Source organism: Hyla sarda, chromosome 11, assembly GCF_029499605.1.
Source record: "Hyla sarda isolate aHylSar1 chromosome 11, aHylSar1.hap1, whole genome shotgun sequence".
In the NCBI taxonomy this organism is placed as follows: Eukaryota; Metazoa; Chordata; class Amphibia; order Anura; family Hylidae; genus Hyla; species Hyla sarda.
In genome coordinates, this window is record NC_079199.1 from 43,781,212 (window position 1) to 43,799,318 (window position 18,107).

General features: G+C 42.3%; 1 protein-coding gene across 4 annotated transcripts in view; it reads left to right on the forward strand.

Moving 5' to 3' along the window:
* SYT16 (synaptotagmin 16) overlaps positions 1-18,107 on the forward strand; it is a 128,839-nt gene that overhangs the window by 97,227 nt on the left and 13,505 nt on the right. For all 4 annotated transcript variants that reach the window (XM_056545514.1, XM_056545511.1, XM_056545513.1 and 1 more), the window contains 2 exons: positions 4,075-4,301; positions 17,206-17,637. In XM_056545514.1, the coding sequence (XP_056401489.1) occupies positions 4,075-4,301; positions 17,206-17,637 (659 nt within the window). The remainder of the gene's footprint in view (positions 1-4,074; positions 4,302-17,205; positions 17,638-18,107) is intronic.

Consider the following 18,107-nt stretch of genomic DNA (forward strand, 5'->3'; position numbering starts at 1 on the left):
ACCCCTTAAGGACCACGGGTTTTTCTGTTTTTGCACTTTTGTTTTTTCCTCCACCTTTTAAAAATCATAACCCTTTCAATTTTGCACCTAAAAATCCATATGTTATTGCTAGTTTTTTATCTAAAGAAGGGGACTTTTATCAAGAGGCTCTGGACGCTGGCACCTATACACTGAGACTGAGTAGTGCTGTAATATCTTTTGGTTTTTATTTTTATTTACATGTTTGTTTGTTTTTAATGGGAAAAGGGGGGTGATTTGGACTTTTAGTAGGGAAAGGGTTAAATCACATTCATGTTTGACCGCTAAGCGGTCACTAAGACCCTAAATTTCCCACCCAATATAAAACTTAACGTTTAATGAGCCAAGATTAAAATAACCTCACACATATTGATCCATAATGCATTGATTGGCATGACACTGCATGCTATATTAGGTGAATTGAAAAAATAGATTGTGGCTGCAGTCCACAATCTATAGTGTGAGACAATTAAAAATCTAACACATTGCCCGCCCGCCCGACGTTTCGCCACAGGCTGTGGCTTTATCAAGGGCTAAGAGGCAATAGGCCATTTGCCTCTTAGCCCTTGATAAAGCCACAGCCTGTGGCGAAACGTCGGGCGGGCGGGCGGGCAATGTGTTAGATTTTTAATTGTCTCACACTATAGATTGTGGACTGCAGCCACAATCTATTTTTTCAATTCACCTAATATAGCATGCAGTGTCATGCCAATCAATGCATTATGGATCAATATGTGTGAGGTTATTTTAATCTTGGCTCATTAAACGTTAAGTTTTATATTGGGTGGGAAATTTAGGGTCTTAGTGACCGCTTAGCGGTCAAATGTTAATAATATTGGATTTACCCTCCACTCATAGGTCCCCCTTGTTGCATTAAATCACATTCATGAACTTTTTTTTTGACACTTTTTTTTTTGCAGTGTTATAGCTCCCATAGGGGGCTATAACACTGCACATACTGATCTTATACACTGATCACGGCAAAGCCATAGCTTTGCATTGATCAGTGTTATCGGCGGTCAATTACTGAAGCCTGCATCTCAGGCATGGAGCAATCAATCACCGAACGGACGCGCCGGAGGCAGGTAAGAGGACCTCCGCTCGCATCCTAGCTGATCAGGACACCGCTTTTTCACTACAGTGGTCCCGATCAGCCCCACTGAGCAGCTGAGAAGCTTTTACTTTCGTTTTAGATGCAGCATTCAACTTTGAACGCCATGTCTAAATGGTTAATAGCGCACGGCACAACGATCTCTGCCGCACGCTTTTAGCCCCGGGTAACTCATGCCGGGATCGACCCGATATGACACGGGGTCACCGTGTGACCCCGCGTTATATCGCAAGAGCTGGCCAAGGACGTAAAGTACTGAATAAGAACCTGTCATTAAAAGTCTTCTTCTCCTGTGTATTTAAAAAAAATACATAGGAGTAGAAGAGTTACATAACCTTCCTTGGAAATCTAAGGGTGCCTAACATTAGAAGCTAATTGATGTGAAAACTTTTGGGACTGTCCTACCTATTCTAGTAAACCCAAGTGAAAAGGAAGAATGTGGAAGATACCTTATAATATGTAGGGTAATATATGATCAAATAATGTGTGCGGCACCTGATTACAAATATACTAAGTCCTGTGTACATATTCTTACACTTGTTGATTCATACAAGGGAGAATGTGATCACTTCTGGATGCGCTATAGTGTTTATTAACAGTGTGTGGAATAGACGGTTATCAAGACTATTCAATTGTAGTGTTATCTCTGTGGTGGTTTAGATGGGAGGATGTCGCACATGCACTTATATTATTTGAGGGTGCATGGTGACAGGCTCTCATTAAGTACTTTAAACCACAATACCTTATCAATATTACAATATCCCACATGCACATCAGCAAGGTGTAGGAGGGAATTGGTAGTTGCTCCACAGCAACGGATCCCTATTGTGAGGTGGTGATATTGAATATGTGGCTATAGACTGATGGCGACTATGATATATGTTTTTTTTTTAATACATATTTATTTTTTTAGAGCAGTAAAGGTCCAGCGCAGGATATAGTGCAAATAAAAGCCGTTTTATTCAAGCCACAAGACAGCAAGATACAGGGTAACGCGTTTCAGCCGGTGTAACCAGCCTTACTAATACAAAGGGAAAGAGTGATACAGCCATTCCTTTATGGGAAAGGGGATCAACAGACCGCCCAGGTAAACACCTGGGTCAATTAGCTGAATCCACTCCCACAAGGGAAGTACAAAATACACAAATAAAATTTCCAAAGTATTAAAAAAGAGAAAAACTATATAGATGCAATATATAAAAGGTCCCATAAATTATAGCTGCATATACTAATGGCATTACAAAAATTATGTATAAAACAGGTATAAATATATATATATATATATATATATATATATAAATATATATATATATATATATATATATATATATAAAAGGATATGTAATGCATGCCATAGAATATATATAGAAGGAGAGGCATAACTGTGTTAGATGGTATATTAGTAGACATACAGTGAAATAGTTATAAATAAAACTGTATAAATGTCTTAATAATGTAAAATTACATCCTGTCTACGATTAAGTCCCTTGGGGAATCGAGAATCAAGTTCTAAAATCTAATACACTTCAATGTCAAGGATTTTTTTTTTGGGGGGGGGGGGATAACCCTTACAGGAATAATCTACCTGATGGACCTGTGTGCAATGTTGTGTGACCATGGATGTGTGAGGAGAATTAAAGTGAGCAATTTCAGAAATATGTTTTCTAATTCTGACTTTTAATGAGTTTGAAGTACACCCTACATATTGTACTCTGCAGGTGATACAAGAGAACAAATATATAACTTGTGTTGTGTTACAATTAATGTATTGTTGCATTTTATAATTTTTCGCAGTGGAATATAAAATAAATTCGGTAACATTTGTGCATAAATTTGCAACAGTTGCAGTGGAAGTGTATTGGATTTTACAACTTGATTCTCGATTCCCCAAGGGACTTAATCGTAGACAGGATGTAATTTTACATTATTAAAACATTTATACCATTTTATTTATAACTATTTCACCGTATGTATACTTAGATACCATCAAACACAGTTATGCCTCTCCTTCTATATATACTCTATGGCATGCATTACATATCCTTCTATATATATATATATATATATATATATATATATATATATATATATATTTATACCTGTTTTATACATAATTTTTGTAATGCCATTAGTATATGCTGCTATAACTTATGGGACCTTTTATATATTGCATCTATATAGTTTTTCTCTTTTTTAATACTTTGGAAATGTTTTTTTGTGTATTTTGTACTTCCCTTGTGGGAGTGGATTCAGCTAATTGATCCAGGTGTTTACCTGGGCGGTCTGTTGATCCCCTTTCCCATAAAGGAATGGCTGTATCACTCTTTGCCTTTGTATTAGTAAGGCTGGTTACGCCGGCTGAAACGCGTTATTCTGTATCCTGCTGTCTTGTGGCTTGAATAAAACGGCCTTTACTTGCACTATGTCCTGCGCTGGATCTCTACTTCTCTACATTGTCTTGGTTCATACAGTGCCGTGCGTCAGGTTTCTGGATGGAGAGGTGAGCTGAGGAACTATCTACTTATATATTTTTTTTGATACTCATTTTTGAGACAATATTGTACATTTTATACGTATGCACATTAAAAGTAATATTTTAAGGTTCCCTTTTTAAGTCAATTTTTGAGAATATTTTTGGGAGACCTAACTTTATATTGTTCTATCAGTGAATTAGATAAATTGAAGTATACATGATCAGTTCATGAATACGGCTGTCATATGTGGTACAAGTTTCTAATTGCAGATAAAACACGTTTCATGTAAGTCCCCAATACATATTATGCACAATGAGGATGATCTTATTACTTGAATGCTATCACTGGCTGCCTGCAGTTTTTGTTTGTGCTTTTAAACATTTTAGACTCCTTTCACAAGGTGCTATGTAATGTAATAAAGTGAGTGACAATTATGTAAAATTGATATATGGGGTCATGTCATCTGTTTAGATTTGGATGTTCTTAGTTACCAGTCCTACCATGAAGAGGATCATGTATCCATACACTCTGCCCCAGCATCTGTGGCTGGTGGGAGACAAAGTGCAACCAGACAGGAGGCTGCATCCATCTGTAGTCGGCAGGTCACAGAGGGGAGTCATGAGATGGAGACCACCTTCACCAACAATGGCTTTGAAGAACATGATGATACAGATAACTCATCGGGTTGGACTCCAGAGGTAAGGTTTTCATTTCTTGTCCATCATTGTACATTGAAGGAAGAGCATACAAAAAAAGTTATCTTTTTCTCAATAAGAAAATAAGATTCAGGGTTTTTGTTTTTGTTCCATACCATTGCTTAGACATCTGCTTGTTCTAAGTGGCTGTAAACATTCTTTTTTGCATCCAAAAGCCAAAAAATATAAAACATAACTGAAGATGTAAACTTTTCGCTCTATACATTGGGTAACTTAGTGTTACTAAGTGGTAAAAGACTGAGACTGGTTTTCAATATGAAATAAAATATATGGACTGATAAGTTGGATGGCCCTAGCTCCTTTTCAATGTTCAGGAGGTTTCTGACCACCCACAGGTTTAGACTGGAAATAAACAACCTGTTTTCTTAAGGTTTATGGAGATATGCATAAGAGGAAGGAGTATGGCTAAGTCTTCTTGGCTAAAGTGAAGAAGGAGGCCTTGTAACAATAAAAAGCAGTATGTTTGACATGAAGTGATCCCTGCTTTGCCTACCTTTGTGTTGAGTGAAACATCTGTCAGTATCCATGCCTGTTTTATGAAGACCAAGGGGGACATTCTGTCACGCACCTGGATGTAGGCTGTCAGTTGGAAGTGGATCCTCCACCTGTGTGGCAAATGACTCGGACCGTATCGGGGAGTGGAGTCCAAGGTGCCGCAGGTTTTCACCAGAGCCCGCCGCAAGGCAGGATGGGCTTGCTGCAGCAGGCGACACCCAGGTCGCTACCCCCGACACGGCTCGACCACACAGGTAACTGGGTAAGGTGAGGTACTGAAGGATGAGAATGTAACGTAGTCAAACATAGCAGAAGGTCTAGGCAGGCGGCAAAGGTTCATAGTCAAAAAACTTAGCAGGAAGGTCTGGATACATGGGAATGGCAAAACAAGCAATGGGAACGCTTTCTCTCAGGCAAATGGTACTGAAGATCTGGCAGGGGTGTGTGGGAGGTACTAAAACTTATAATGTGCTGTCAGGTTAGTTTACTAATTATGGGCATACTGGCCCTTTAAATTTCAAATTCTAGCGTGCACGCGCCCTAAGGGATGGAGCCGGAGCTGAGAGAGTGAGGAAGCTGCAGGAGCGGGACTGGGTGAGTGAGGGGCCGGGGTTTGCATGCGGGCGCATCCGGCGATGCGAATCCCGGCCCCGCCAGCGGTCGGGGACACGGGGACACTGTGCTCCTGGCCGGTGCTTGTGGTCGGGGTGCAGTGTGTAACACACTCATCATCGTTGCTTTGGTAAGCAAGTTCTGAAGACATTTTTTATTTTTTTTTTGCTTTAGTTTTGCTTATGTGCTACATATTTATCATACTATTACAGGAGTTGATATGGAGCACATAAGCAAAACAAAAAAGTTGCAGCTGAGACTTCTGTGAGACTTTTTTGCGACTTTTTAAATTTGCTCATGTACGGGAGTTTTGTACTCCAGGTCAGACATGGAGTAGACTTGCAACTTTTTTTAAGGGGTTTGTTTTTTTTTTGCCTACATGCGACTTTTGCACATCATAAATACCTAACCTCTACAAAGTGAAACCTGAAATTTGCTTAGGTAGGGCTGTTTGTAACTTTTGATCACGATCGAGGAATTCTCAACTAAATTCTTAAATCATAAAGAATATGCACAGATAAATAGCATCATAAAGATATCTGTTGTTCATATGTCCTATAAGGGCATATAAATATCAGTTCTATGAGCCATAAGTTATGACCATATGGTCGCTCTGATAGACTTAAGTTCCATGGACATGCATGTATTCCATGGACAACCATTGATCTGTATGAGGCCATACACATTAGATCCATATGAGGCCATACACATTAGATCCATATGAGGCCATACACATTAGACAGATCCCACCAAAATCATTGAAGGGGTACTCCGCTGCTCAGCGTTTGGAACAAACTGTTCCGAATGCTGGAGCCAGAGCCGTCAGCTTGTGATGTCATAGCCCCGCCCCCCACTGCCGCCATCAGCTCTTGACATCATAGCCACACCCCTCCATGGAAGTATATGGAAGGGGGTGTGACGTGGTGTCACGCCCCCTCCCATAGACTTGCATCGAGGGGGAGGGGCTATGACATCACGAGCTGCCGGCGGCGGCTCCAGCGTTCGGAACAGTTTGTTCCAAACGCTGAGCAGCAGAGTACCCCTTTAATGTGTATAGGGCCTTTTAGTCCCAGTTAAGAACCGAAGCTGGCCATACACATTAAAGTCACTCGGATCCAATTTTGGTGGGACCAGCAGACTGCCTGACAACCAAGCCGAGCATTCATATATATATATATATATATATATATATATATATATATGGGTGGAAAAGGATTGGACAAGTAGGTGCAGCCATCTGAAAAATTGTTAAACAGAATAATGAATGGACATTATCTAGAAAAATATTGAAAGGCAAAAATGAAAAGAACAAAATAGGTAAATCTGAGCCCCTTTCCATTAATCTAGCCTCATTTACTCTCTGAATGCAATCCCTATACCTCTTACCTCTATGGCTTCTCTGTATTATTTTCATTTAATTTTCTCTAATCTCATTCATTATGAATAGCACACCATGAAAAAAGGCAGCTAGGTCTTCTTGGAAAAGATGAGCTTTTAAGCTGGACTTCCCTTACAGAACCCGAACCACCGCACCATCTCCATTTACTGAACAGCCTGCCCTCAGATCATGCGCACACATAATCCTATTTAGTCTACTTTTAGTAAAGTTACCTGTTATCCATGGAAACCATTACATCATTAATCTGGAGCACGGTTAAACTTTCCAACTCGATAGCGTGGAGGGAGATGATCTCCTACCTAAAAATTCTGTATAATCAAGGCTTGCTTGTTCTGCTTTGTATTTCCATTGAATTATTTCCTGTTTGTTGTGTAATAACCCCCCACCCCCACCCCCACCCCATAATTATAACATTGCACACCAAACTGTCTGATTATCCCATTTACATTTGGAATAATATTATATTAGCATACACTTCAATTGTTTTTGTGTTGTAATTATATAAGTCGTTTACACAGTTGTGGCCAAAAGTTTAAGGCTGTCACAAATTTTCATTTTTGCAAAGTTTACTGCTTCAGTTTTTATAGTGGCAATCTGTATTCACTCTAGATAGTTATGAAGACTGATCAAATGAATTGCAATACATTGCACAGTCTTTTGTTGCCACGAAAATTAACCTAATCATAAAGAACAATTATTACTGAAGTTCAGCTCTGCCATAAAATGACCTGCTAACATCATTTCAGTGATCTTCTTGTTGGCTTGGGAGACAATGTTAACAAGTATAAGGCAGCTCATACACCTTCCTAATGCTTATTGAATTATAAGAGCAAACTGGATGCTTTAAAAGGAAGAGGGTGCATAAAATCAATGTCCTGCTCTGTTAACCATGTTTACCTTCAAGAGAACACATTAATCATCATTGCTTTGCATCAAAAGTGCTTTACAGGCATGGACACTGCTGCTTGTAAGATTGTCCATAAATTAACCATTTAGCTGATCATCAAGAACTTCAAACAGTGGTTCAATTGCTGGGAAGAAGGTTTTAGGGTGCCTAAGAAAGTCCAGCAAATGCCAGGACTGTCTCCTAAAGAGGATTCAGCTATGGGATTGGTTCAATACAAGGAATTGTGGAAGCTATGTTAAAAACAGGCACCCCCTAAAAATAAACTAATACATATTTATTACATGTCCAGCTGTCATAATAGGAAAGTTAAATTCATTGCAATTCTACTAAATCTCCAGTAGATGGCAGCAGAGTGTTTAAAGCCTGTATGACATAGTACTGCAAACCGCAGGGGGGAACTTAAATGATGAACCTTTAGTTCCTGGCCAGGCAGAATATGCTGTTACTATCCTGTCCACCAGACTGAAAGGCTATGATTTGTCATTACAGAAAAATTGTTCAATAAAAATACTTCTGGTTTCACCCAGACCGCTCCCTTCCCACAGTGGAATTATTGACCGTACTTTCCGCATATGTGCAACAAAATTGGTGGCCTGTACGGGGAGCAGGTGGAGAAGACTCGTTCCCGGAAGTAAGGAGATCGGTTACGCAAAGTTCATAGGAGATTAGGATCTTAACCCTTGCAGCATGGCAAGCGAATGCAGATGGATCTAGAGAGGCTGCAGGATGAAATCTCTGGACACTTTATCCACTTGTCAGTGGGTGATCTCATCGAGATTTGCCAATTCCTCAAAACCCCTGATGCCAGCATGGAGAAAGGAAAAAGCTGGCGCCATTTAATGTGGATCATTAATAGATGAACTGGTCGAAGCTGAAAGTAAGGAGATGGTGGTACCCTTTCTCAAAGCTACAAAAACAAAAATACATTAGTGAGCTAGAGAAGACGAGGGACAAGAAAGGATCAGAAAAGACTTCAAGATCACAAGCCAGATTGGAGAGAAAGAACAGAAGGATAAGCTGTCCTACACCAATCTGATACACCAAATTGACCTGGGACTTCAGAAAGGGTATCCTGAGAATGAGATCGTCGAAGCAGGGATCCAAACTATTAGCCCTGGTCTAAGCCTCAGAGGTATGTTGGAGATGAAAAATTTACTGACTTTAGTGCAACTTAGACAAATCTTAAAAAGTCATTACAAGGAGGAGAACGCCTCCAAACTGTACCAGCAACTCCTAAACATTTCCCAGAAGAGCAATGAAACTCCACAGAATTTCCTGTTCAGAGTGATTGAATTAAAAGATCGGTTGCTATTTGTCTCCCAAGGGAAAGCCTTGGATGAGCATTTCGGGACTGAGCTGATACAGAAGAAATTTCTAAGATTAGTGGGTACTGGGCTGAGAAATGACTACATCAAATTTCAATTGAAGCAGTATTTAGATGACCCTTCCATTCCAGATGTGGTGCTCATAGAGAAAACGATTGAAGCTGCTAATATGGAGATGGAAAGGGAACAGAAGCAAAATAAATCCCACCACAGCAGTTTAATGAAAGGGAAAGAATGTCAGTCTAACACCTTACTTTGTCCTCAAGAACCAAGGGTCCTGGCAACGACTGCTGACACAACTCCTTGGTCCCCACCACAGGTAAGTCGCCCAACGATGCAACAGCTGTCCAAGAGCAACTCTGAACTGGAAAAGCTGATACTACAGATGCAAAAAAAGAGATTATAGAGAAGACAATTCTGCAAGATTCGAGAACCCGACAAGTCCATGAATTCCGAGGGCCCCAGGTAACAGTGGGTATGAGCAATGGATGTTGTCAATCCTGTAAGAGGACTGGTCAGAAAAGTGCCTGCGATCATTGCTTCAACTGTGGAGGATCTGGACATAGAGCAAGGTATTGCCAAACACACAGACCAAACGGGAGAGGGTGGCTGTCAAGGGATTGACAGTAACCTGTCCTAGTACCAATTCTATGTCCCAAATTGGAAATCTTGTCGGTAGCAAATCAGCAAGTTCCAAAAATACCGTCAGTGCCACAGCTGGCAGGGTGGACCCACACCCCTTTCAATAAGTGCTAAACCGTTCTAGCCAAAGATCTCTCCAGATGGAGGAGCAAGTACCAACTCATGTGGATGATGTTACCATGAGACAAAACAGCAAGTTACTTCTCACTGGGAAAAGGTGTCTTGTGGACTGTGAAATAGATAATACTCCTGTCCAAGCCTTATTGGATACAGGCTCTCAAGTGAGCATCATCAATGAGAGCTGAAGACAGCAAGTTCTGCCACATACAGTGCTCCGATCTTTTAAAGAATTGCTGGGGCCAGGAACCTCATTAGGAAGGCAGCTAATGCAACTGAAATTCCATTCTCCGGTTAAATTGAGGTAGTTTTTCAACTAACAGCGGGAAGTAACATCAAACAGCTAGTAGTACCACTTGTGGTATCAGCAGATGAGAAAGTCGCAGAGACACCAATTCATCGGGTATAATGTCAAATTCCTCTTCAAGGAGACAGCTGTAAAGAAAGGAGAACCATTACAGGGTTCGTGGACCTACCCTGCCGACCCAAAAGCAGAAGTCCTGGTGAGTCAACTACAAGCCAGCCTGAGAGATGGCCAGCCTGAGAGTGGTGGTACTGCACTAAAGACCGGTACCAAGAGCCAAAGAATTCTGGCAAACACTGTGACGTATATCTGGCAACTTTGCAAGATCAGACATTCTTGTTTACCCATGATGAGGCTCATGATATGCCAGAAGGACTGTATATCGAGGAAACATTAGTGTCACTAAAAAGGGGACAGTTTTCCAAACTATCCATCCTGGTTTGGAACATCACCAAGCGAGACGTGATATTACCAAGTCAGACCAGGATTGGGTGCCTCAAACTCATCAAGATGACATAGCCAGCTCCGGTGAAGCCAAAAGAATCAGTGAGTGTGGCTACTCACTCAGTGACTCATGATATACAGTCTCCCTGAGTAGAGCCAGAGGGTCGAGTGGATAATGTAAATACAAGCCAGTCGCCAGCAAGCTACGCTCATCGAGAATACTGTGATTCACCGGTACCTATAGAACACCTACTGGAGGAAGACCAACAGATAGTCAAGACAATGCTAAGGGAGGAATGCATCGGATGACGTCAGATGCATCCCTTCCCTACAGTTGCAACTACGCCTCAAAGACAATACAACGGTTAGAAGAACTTACATGTCCGTGCCTAAGCCACTACACCAGGAGGTGAAAGAATACTTGAAGGATCTGCTGAACCGCGGATGGATTGCAGAGTCAAAATCATCATACTCTTCACCCATTGTGTGTGTGAGAAAGAAGGACGGTAGTTTAAGACTGTGTTGCGACTACAGGGAGTTGAACCAGAAGTCCATCCCTGACCATCATCCAATCCCACGGATACAAGACATGCTGGGCAGCCTAGGAGGAAGTTCATGGTTTCCAATGCTAGACCAAGGGAAAGCCTACCATCAAGGATTTGTGGAAGAATCCAGTTGACCACTGACTGCCTTCATCACACCTTGGGGTCTGTATGAATGGATCAGAATACCCTTTGGCCAACGCAACATGGAAACTTGTCTAATGGGACTAAGGGATGAGGTCTGTCTGCCGTACCTAGATGACAACCTGGTTCACAGCAGATCATTCCAAGAACATGTAGAGCATGTCCAGTTGGTACTGCAATGGTATCAGAAACATGGAGTCAAGTTAACCGCAAGGAAATGTAAACTCTTCCGAAACAAAGCCAGTTTCCTGGGTATGATCGTGTCCAAAGATGGCCATTCCATGGATCCAGCAAACATTGCGCCTGTGCTGGCCTTGAGGAACAACCAGCCAAAGACTGTTGGAGAACTAAGGAAGTTATTTGGATTCATCTCCTACTATCTTCCTTACATCCAAAACTATTCACGGATTGCAAATCCCCTATATGAATTGCTATTAGCGGAGATGACACCAGCCATTACGTCAGCACCGGCTCACCCACCTAAGAAAAGGAAGAAGCCATCACCAAAACTAAAAGGTCAACGACCTTCGCATCAGCCTATAGTCTGGACTGACCACCACCAGATAGTGCTGAACTGGCTTATTGAGGTCTTAACTCATCCTCCAGTTATGGGCTACCCAGATTACAGCAAATCCTTTGTTCTGCACTGTGATGCCTCACAAGAAGGACTAGGAGCTGTGCTGTACCAAGAGCAGGAGAAACAATTTAAAGTAATTGCTTACAGGTCCAGGACTCTCAGAACTAGAAAAACTATCACATGTATTCAGGAAAACTAGAATTCCTTGCAATGAAGTGGGCCATATGTGAAAGATTCAGAGGTTATCTATACTATTGTTCATCTTTTGAAGTCTATACTGACAACAATCCACTAACTTATTTCCTAACTACAGCTAAACAAAATGCAACAGGTCATCGATGGGTTGCAGAGCTAGCTGACTTTAATTTCACTATGAAATACCGTCCAGTAAAGAATAATGCAGATGCGGACATACTCTCTTGTGTGCCACTAAGTCCTGAACAATACATGCAAAAGTGTTTGCAAGAAGTTGACCCCAAAGTCATCAATTGCATAACTCAGTACAACAGGAAGAAGAAACACCTTGGCTGTGTCCCATAACCATCGTGAATACCACATCAACAATAGATGGTACCCAAAAGAAGTACAAAAACCAGAACAGGTTCCAATCAAAGCAGGAACGACAAAGTGGATCGCTTGATCTCTTCATACTAATGAAGCAATGGACCAAATTATACCTTGACAAAGATGGAATCTTGAGAACGAAAACTCCCTCAGGTTTTGAACTAGTGTTACCCAAGCTATATTATTTATTAGTGTTGATAGAATTGCATGAAGAAATGGAGTTGAAAGGACTGTAAATTTGATCAGAGAAAGATTCTTTTGGCCACATATGCAGAGAGATGCCAAGCAGTACATTAATCACCAATGTACCGGTCTGAAAGACAAACGCCCCAATAAGCCTCCAAGAGCTCAGTTGAACAAAACTATCACCACTTATCCCTTTTGAGATGGTTTGGAAACCTGCAAATGAGGTTACAAGTACATACTAGTAGTTATAGACCACTTTACCAGGTTTGCTCAGGCCTATGCAACCAAAAACAAGTCAGTCAAGACTGTTGCCAATAAGATATTCAGTGACTTCGTCTTGAAATTTGGATTTCCTACCATTATTCACCATGACATGGGGAAAGAATTTGAAAACCAGTTATTCTTGGCCTTAGGAAAGCACTCCAGAACTCCCATACGACCCCATATCATCCAGAAGGTAATGGGCAATGCGAAAGATTCAATTGTACTCTGTTGTCTATGCTTCGAACCCTGTTGCCAGATTCCAAGAAAGACTGGAGGAACTCACTTGCCCAGGTAATACACACATACAACTGCACCAAAAGTGAAGTTACGGGGTATTCTCCATTTTTCCTACTGTTAGGGAGACCTCCAAGACTAGCAATAGACAGTATGTTTGATACCCAAGTAACGGAAAAATATAAGAATCACTCTGAGTATGTAAAAATGTGGACAGATAGGATGACTGAAGTCTATCAGGTCGCTTCAAAGGTAGCTACCCAAGCTGCGCTAAGAGGAAAAGAACACTATGACAGACAAATTCATGAAGTGGAACTCTCCTCTGGCAGTAGAGTCCTTGTATGAAATCTTACTGAAGGGGAGGACCAGGAAAACTGAGATAGTTCTGGGAAGACACTGTACATGTGGTCCTGGGAAAAAATGTGAAGATAGACCAGTGTATGAGGTAAAGCCAGAAACTGGAAAAGGCCGAACCAGGATTCTACACTGCAATTTGTTTTTGCCTTGCGATTGTTACGCCGAGCGCTCCGGGTCCCCGCTCCTCTCCGGAGCGCTCGCAGCGTTCTCTCATTCGCAGCGCCCCGGTCAGACCTGCTGACCGGGTGCGCTGCGATATTACTCCCAGCCGGGATGCGATTCGCGATGCGGGACGCGCCCGCTCGCGATGTGCATATCGGCTCCCGTACCTGACCCGTTCCCCGTCTGTGTTGTCCCGGCGCGCGCGGCCCCTCTCCTTAGGGCGCGCGCGCCGGGTCTCTGCCATTTAAAGGGCCGCTGCGCCACTGATTGGCGCAGCAGGCCTAATCAGTAGTCTCACCTGTGCACTCCCTATTTATACCTCACTTCCCCTGCACTCCCTCGCCGGATCTTGTTGCCATTGTGCCAGTGAAAGCGTTTCCTTGTGTGTTCCTAGCCTGTGTTCCAGACCTCCTGCCGTTGCCCCTGACTACGATCCTTGCTGCCTGCCCTGACCTTCTGCTACGTCCGACCTTGCTCTTGTCTACTCCCTTGTACCGCGCCTATCTTCAGCAGTCAGAGAGGTTGAGCCGTTGCTGGTGGATACGACCTGGTTGCTACCGCCGCTGCAAGACCATCCCGCTTTGCGGCGGGCTCTGGTGAATACCAGTAGCAACTTAGAACCGGTCCACCAGCACGGTCCACGCCAATCCCTCTCTGGCACAGAGGATCCACCTCCAGCCAGCCGTATCGTGACAGCGATTACTTACCCGTTGACCAAGGTCAGCTGATACCTGACAGACCCCACTCCAGAAGATGAGGTCAAGATTCAAACACTCCTCAACCAGTGACACAAATATCGGAGGGAATATCTGAAGGTGAATCAGACCTTGAACAAGAGCAATGGAGATCGTTTATCCCTGATCGCACGAGGGAAGACATAGAACTGAATCCGGAAGCAGCGGAGTTCTAACCTCGCCAGTTGGAAACAAATGAGGAAAATTCTGAGGAAAATACAGAGGAAGCTACAGTAGAAACTACTGAGGACGAGTCTATGAGTCAACCGGAACACACTGCATGTCCATCAGAGAACACAGAAGAAGAAATCTCCTCACCAGAAAACACAGTTGATAGTTGACAGTGATGTATGAAGTATGAAGATGCGTCGGATGCCTTTCTGCTACGCAGGATACAGGAACAGGAGACAACCAAAAGTTCTGACTTTCAACACTTTGGGTCAACCCAGTAGTGTTGCCAGGAATACAGCAGTACAGATAATAGATTATGTTGATACATGACCAGTTCAGACTATTTTACTGAGGACTCTAAAAGTTGGTAACCGTATCCAGGACTATAATGCTATTGTTTATTAATGTCTACTTATGTTGAAAATGTTAGATGTTATGTTCTGTGGTTAACAAAAGGAAATTTCTTGCACTCGTATTGCAGACATACCAGGTAAAATTACTTCGAGTGATGGAACTAGGTAGAAGGGAAAGTCAGTCGACAACCAAAAGTAGAGAATAATAGTTGGTTATGCTGTATTGTATCAATAACGTACCATGGGTATTCCACCTTGTTAAATGAAAAAAAGAAAGGACAAAAATAATAAGGTGTCCCCCTAGTTTTCCATTAACTCTTATCTTCACAATAACGTACACAAACCTGTGTTAAATGGTTTTTTACTAGTTGGCTAGAGGCCACAATATTCCACCAGACTTCATAGCGCTGTGTGCCCGGTGGGAAACTGTGACAAATCTGGGAGTAGATGTTACAGGGAGGACAGTTCCTCAAGTAATGATATTTCTTCTTAAGTTTGGCTCCCTATGATTATTGGAAGATGAGCATGAGAATGTGGGTCTCATACTAAAGTCTGCGTATGTCAGGGATGCCCCCTCCCATAGACTTGCATTGCGGAGGCGAGGCGTGACATCACGAGGGGGCGGGGCTATGACATCATGATCCACATTTAGTTTTGTGACAGCCCGCATTCAGGTGTGTGACAGTTGGGAGACAACCACTTGGGCCTCCATGACAGCTTCTATAGAAGTTGCTCATCTAGAAGGCAATGGAATACAAAATATAGAGGGGGCTCCACAGGAAGGATCAAACTAGGAACCCATTATGATGCTTGGTTTTGTTAACCAGGACAGGAGCGCCTGATGCTCATTTTCCCTTCACAACCTTTCTATGAGATGTGTGCCAGTTCCTCAACCTTATCTGCTTATTATGCATAGGCTAAGACCAACCAGGGTCTAATAACAATTTCTTGGAGAGGAGCTATTATTGTAGAGGACCTGGCCTGTCTTGTGTTACGGAGACAATTTGTTGATGTGAATGGGCTCTGTGTAATTCATCACTTCTTCTGTGGGGGTGCTGCAGGGAAATTGAACATGTACTACCAGGTTCCCTCACAGATTACAGCTGAACATTGGGAGTCTGAGTCTGGGGGGCTCTATGATCAGCTTGTTGTCAAAGGGTCATTCTATCAAGTACGAATATCCAAAGCTAAGAACTCTTAAAGGGGCCTCAGAATAGGGTTTTTAAAAAGGAACCTCAAGGAGCAAATGCAGTAGTGATTTTGATGCTAAAAGCATTCTCATGAAGACATTTCCTGACCATATGCATGATATAAGGGCGTATGGATGTCTTAAAGGGGGACCACCCTGTTTGAGTCTGGAAGGAGTGCTTGAGCTTGTTTGACACGGATAGCCATTCATCTACATGGAAAAAGGCATATGATTTACCAACAGTTGTTGGAAAAATGTCATGTATGCAAAAACTTCACAAAGTTGCATTTTTTACACAGCACTTGCTAAAAGTTCAAAAAGGGGGTGGTTATCCTTTTAAAATAGCCCATTAATATCAGGTCATGCGAGCACTGCAGCCTCTTCACTGCTGACCAGGCACAGTTCCATACATTTCTCTGTATTTCGTATAGCAGTTTGTACCTTTCTCTTGACACCCATCAAGCTGATATTAATGACTTATCCTTGGAATAGGCCTTAAGTATTAAAGTCTCGAAAAAACTCTAAAATTTTTTGTGATAAAGCATATTGTCATCAGCTAATACAGTATAATTTTTTTTTATCCACTATGCACAGGATAAGATTCCTTTGTTTTTAATATAGTGGCGGGTCGGTACTTGCGCTGCCGCTCCATTCAACGTCCATGTATGGAAAAATGGAGGTAGAAGAAGGCTGTACTTTTGCTATTTTTGTCAACTCCATAGACAGTTAATAGAATAATGGCTTATGCATCAACTTTCCGCGCTGTTGAGTTGGGATGCTGTTCTGGAGAATGGGGGGGGGGCGGTAAAAACCTGTGAATTCTTTAATGAAGATTATCCTTAAAGGGGTACTCCACTGGCCAGCATTCAGAACATTTAGTTCCTAAAGCTGTGTGCACGCTGCGGGGGTTGACCCCACCCCCTTGTCACGCCCCACCACTCAATGCAAGTCTATGGGAGGGGGTGTGGTGGCGCGCACACATCATTCAGAACTAAATGTTCCGAACACTGGCTAGTGGAGTACCGCTTTAAAACTTTCACTAAGGTTAGAATTTCTGTAAGGTTACTGGTATTGCAAGATTTGTGTTTTCCAACTAGATTCCTTTATATAACATGATTTTGTCTGATCATTACCTGTTATAAATGAATTGTTCTTCACCTTAAGGAGCAAGACGACAACCTTCCTGCTCCCCTCCATGAGCCAATTTCCAAATGTGGAGACCTGGATGTTGTACTTAACTACAAAACTGCAAGTCAAAAGCTGACTGTAACCATTATGGAAGCCAAGGATGTCCCTGATAAGGATCGTAGTGGAGTGAACTCATGGCAAGTCCATGTTGTGCTACTACCAAGCAAAAGGCAAAGAGGGAAGACCGCTATCCAGAAAGGCCCTCAACCCGTCTTCAATGAGACCTTTACATTCAGCAAACTTGAGCCTGAGGAAATAGCGAACAATGCCCTTCGTTTCCGCTTGTATGCTGTACACAAGAGGATCCGGGAAAAAATGATGGGGGAAAAGCTGTTCTCCTTAAAAAAGGTTAAGCCAGATGAAGAAATCAGAAAGACATTGGTTTTAGAACCAAGAAGCAATTTAAGTGTAAGTATATGTGTATTGTCCCTAGTTATCTGCCTACTAAAATAATGTAAGGGTACTTTCTAACATTGCATTTGCTGCATGCGGACAAAAACCATGCCCACACGTGGTGGCCAATGTCTGCACAATTTACCGGCCAAATAGAGTGACCACTGGCCATTACATGGGGATAAGGCCAGGGGCATAAATAGAATTGATGAAGGCCCTATAGCAAAAATCATGGGGACCCACTAATCTCCCAACCCCCCTTGAGATTTTTCTGTTTGCCCTTTGAACTCTGTCCGACACTTTCACACTTGCCTGGGAAAAGAAACGTACAGAGAACAGTGATGCATGCATTACTGGATGCGGGCAATGCTCATTAGGTTTGGCTGGAACATATGCAGTGAGCAGTGATGCATACAGTAATGTATACATATACAGAGAGAGTGTCCAGCTAACCCATGTACCTTTATTACCCAAAGCGGTGAGGT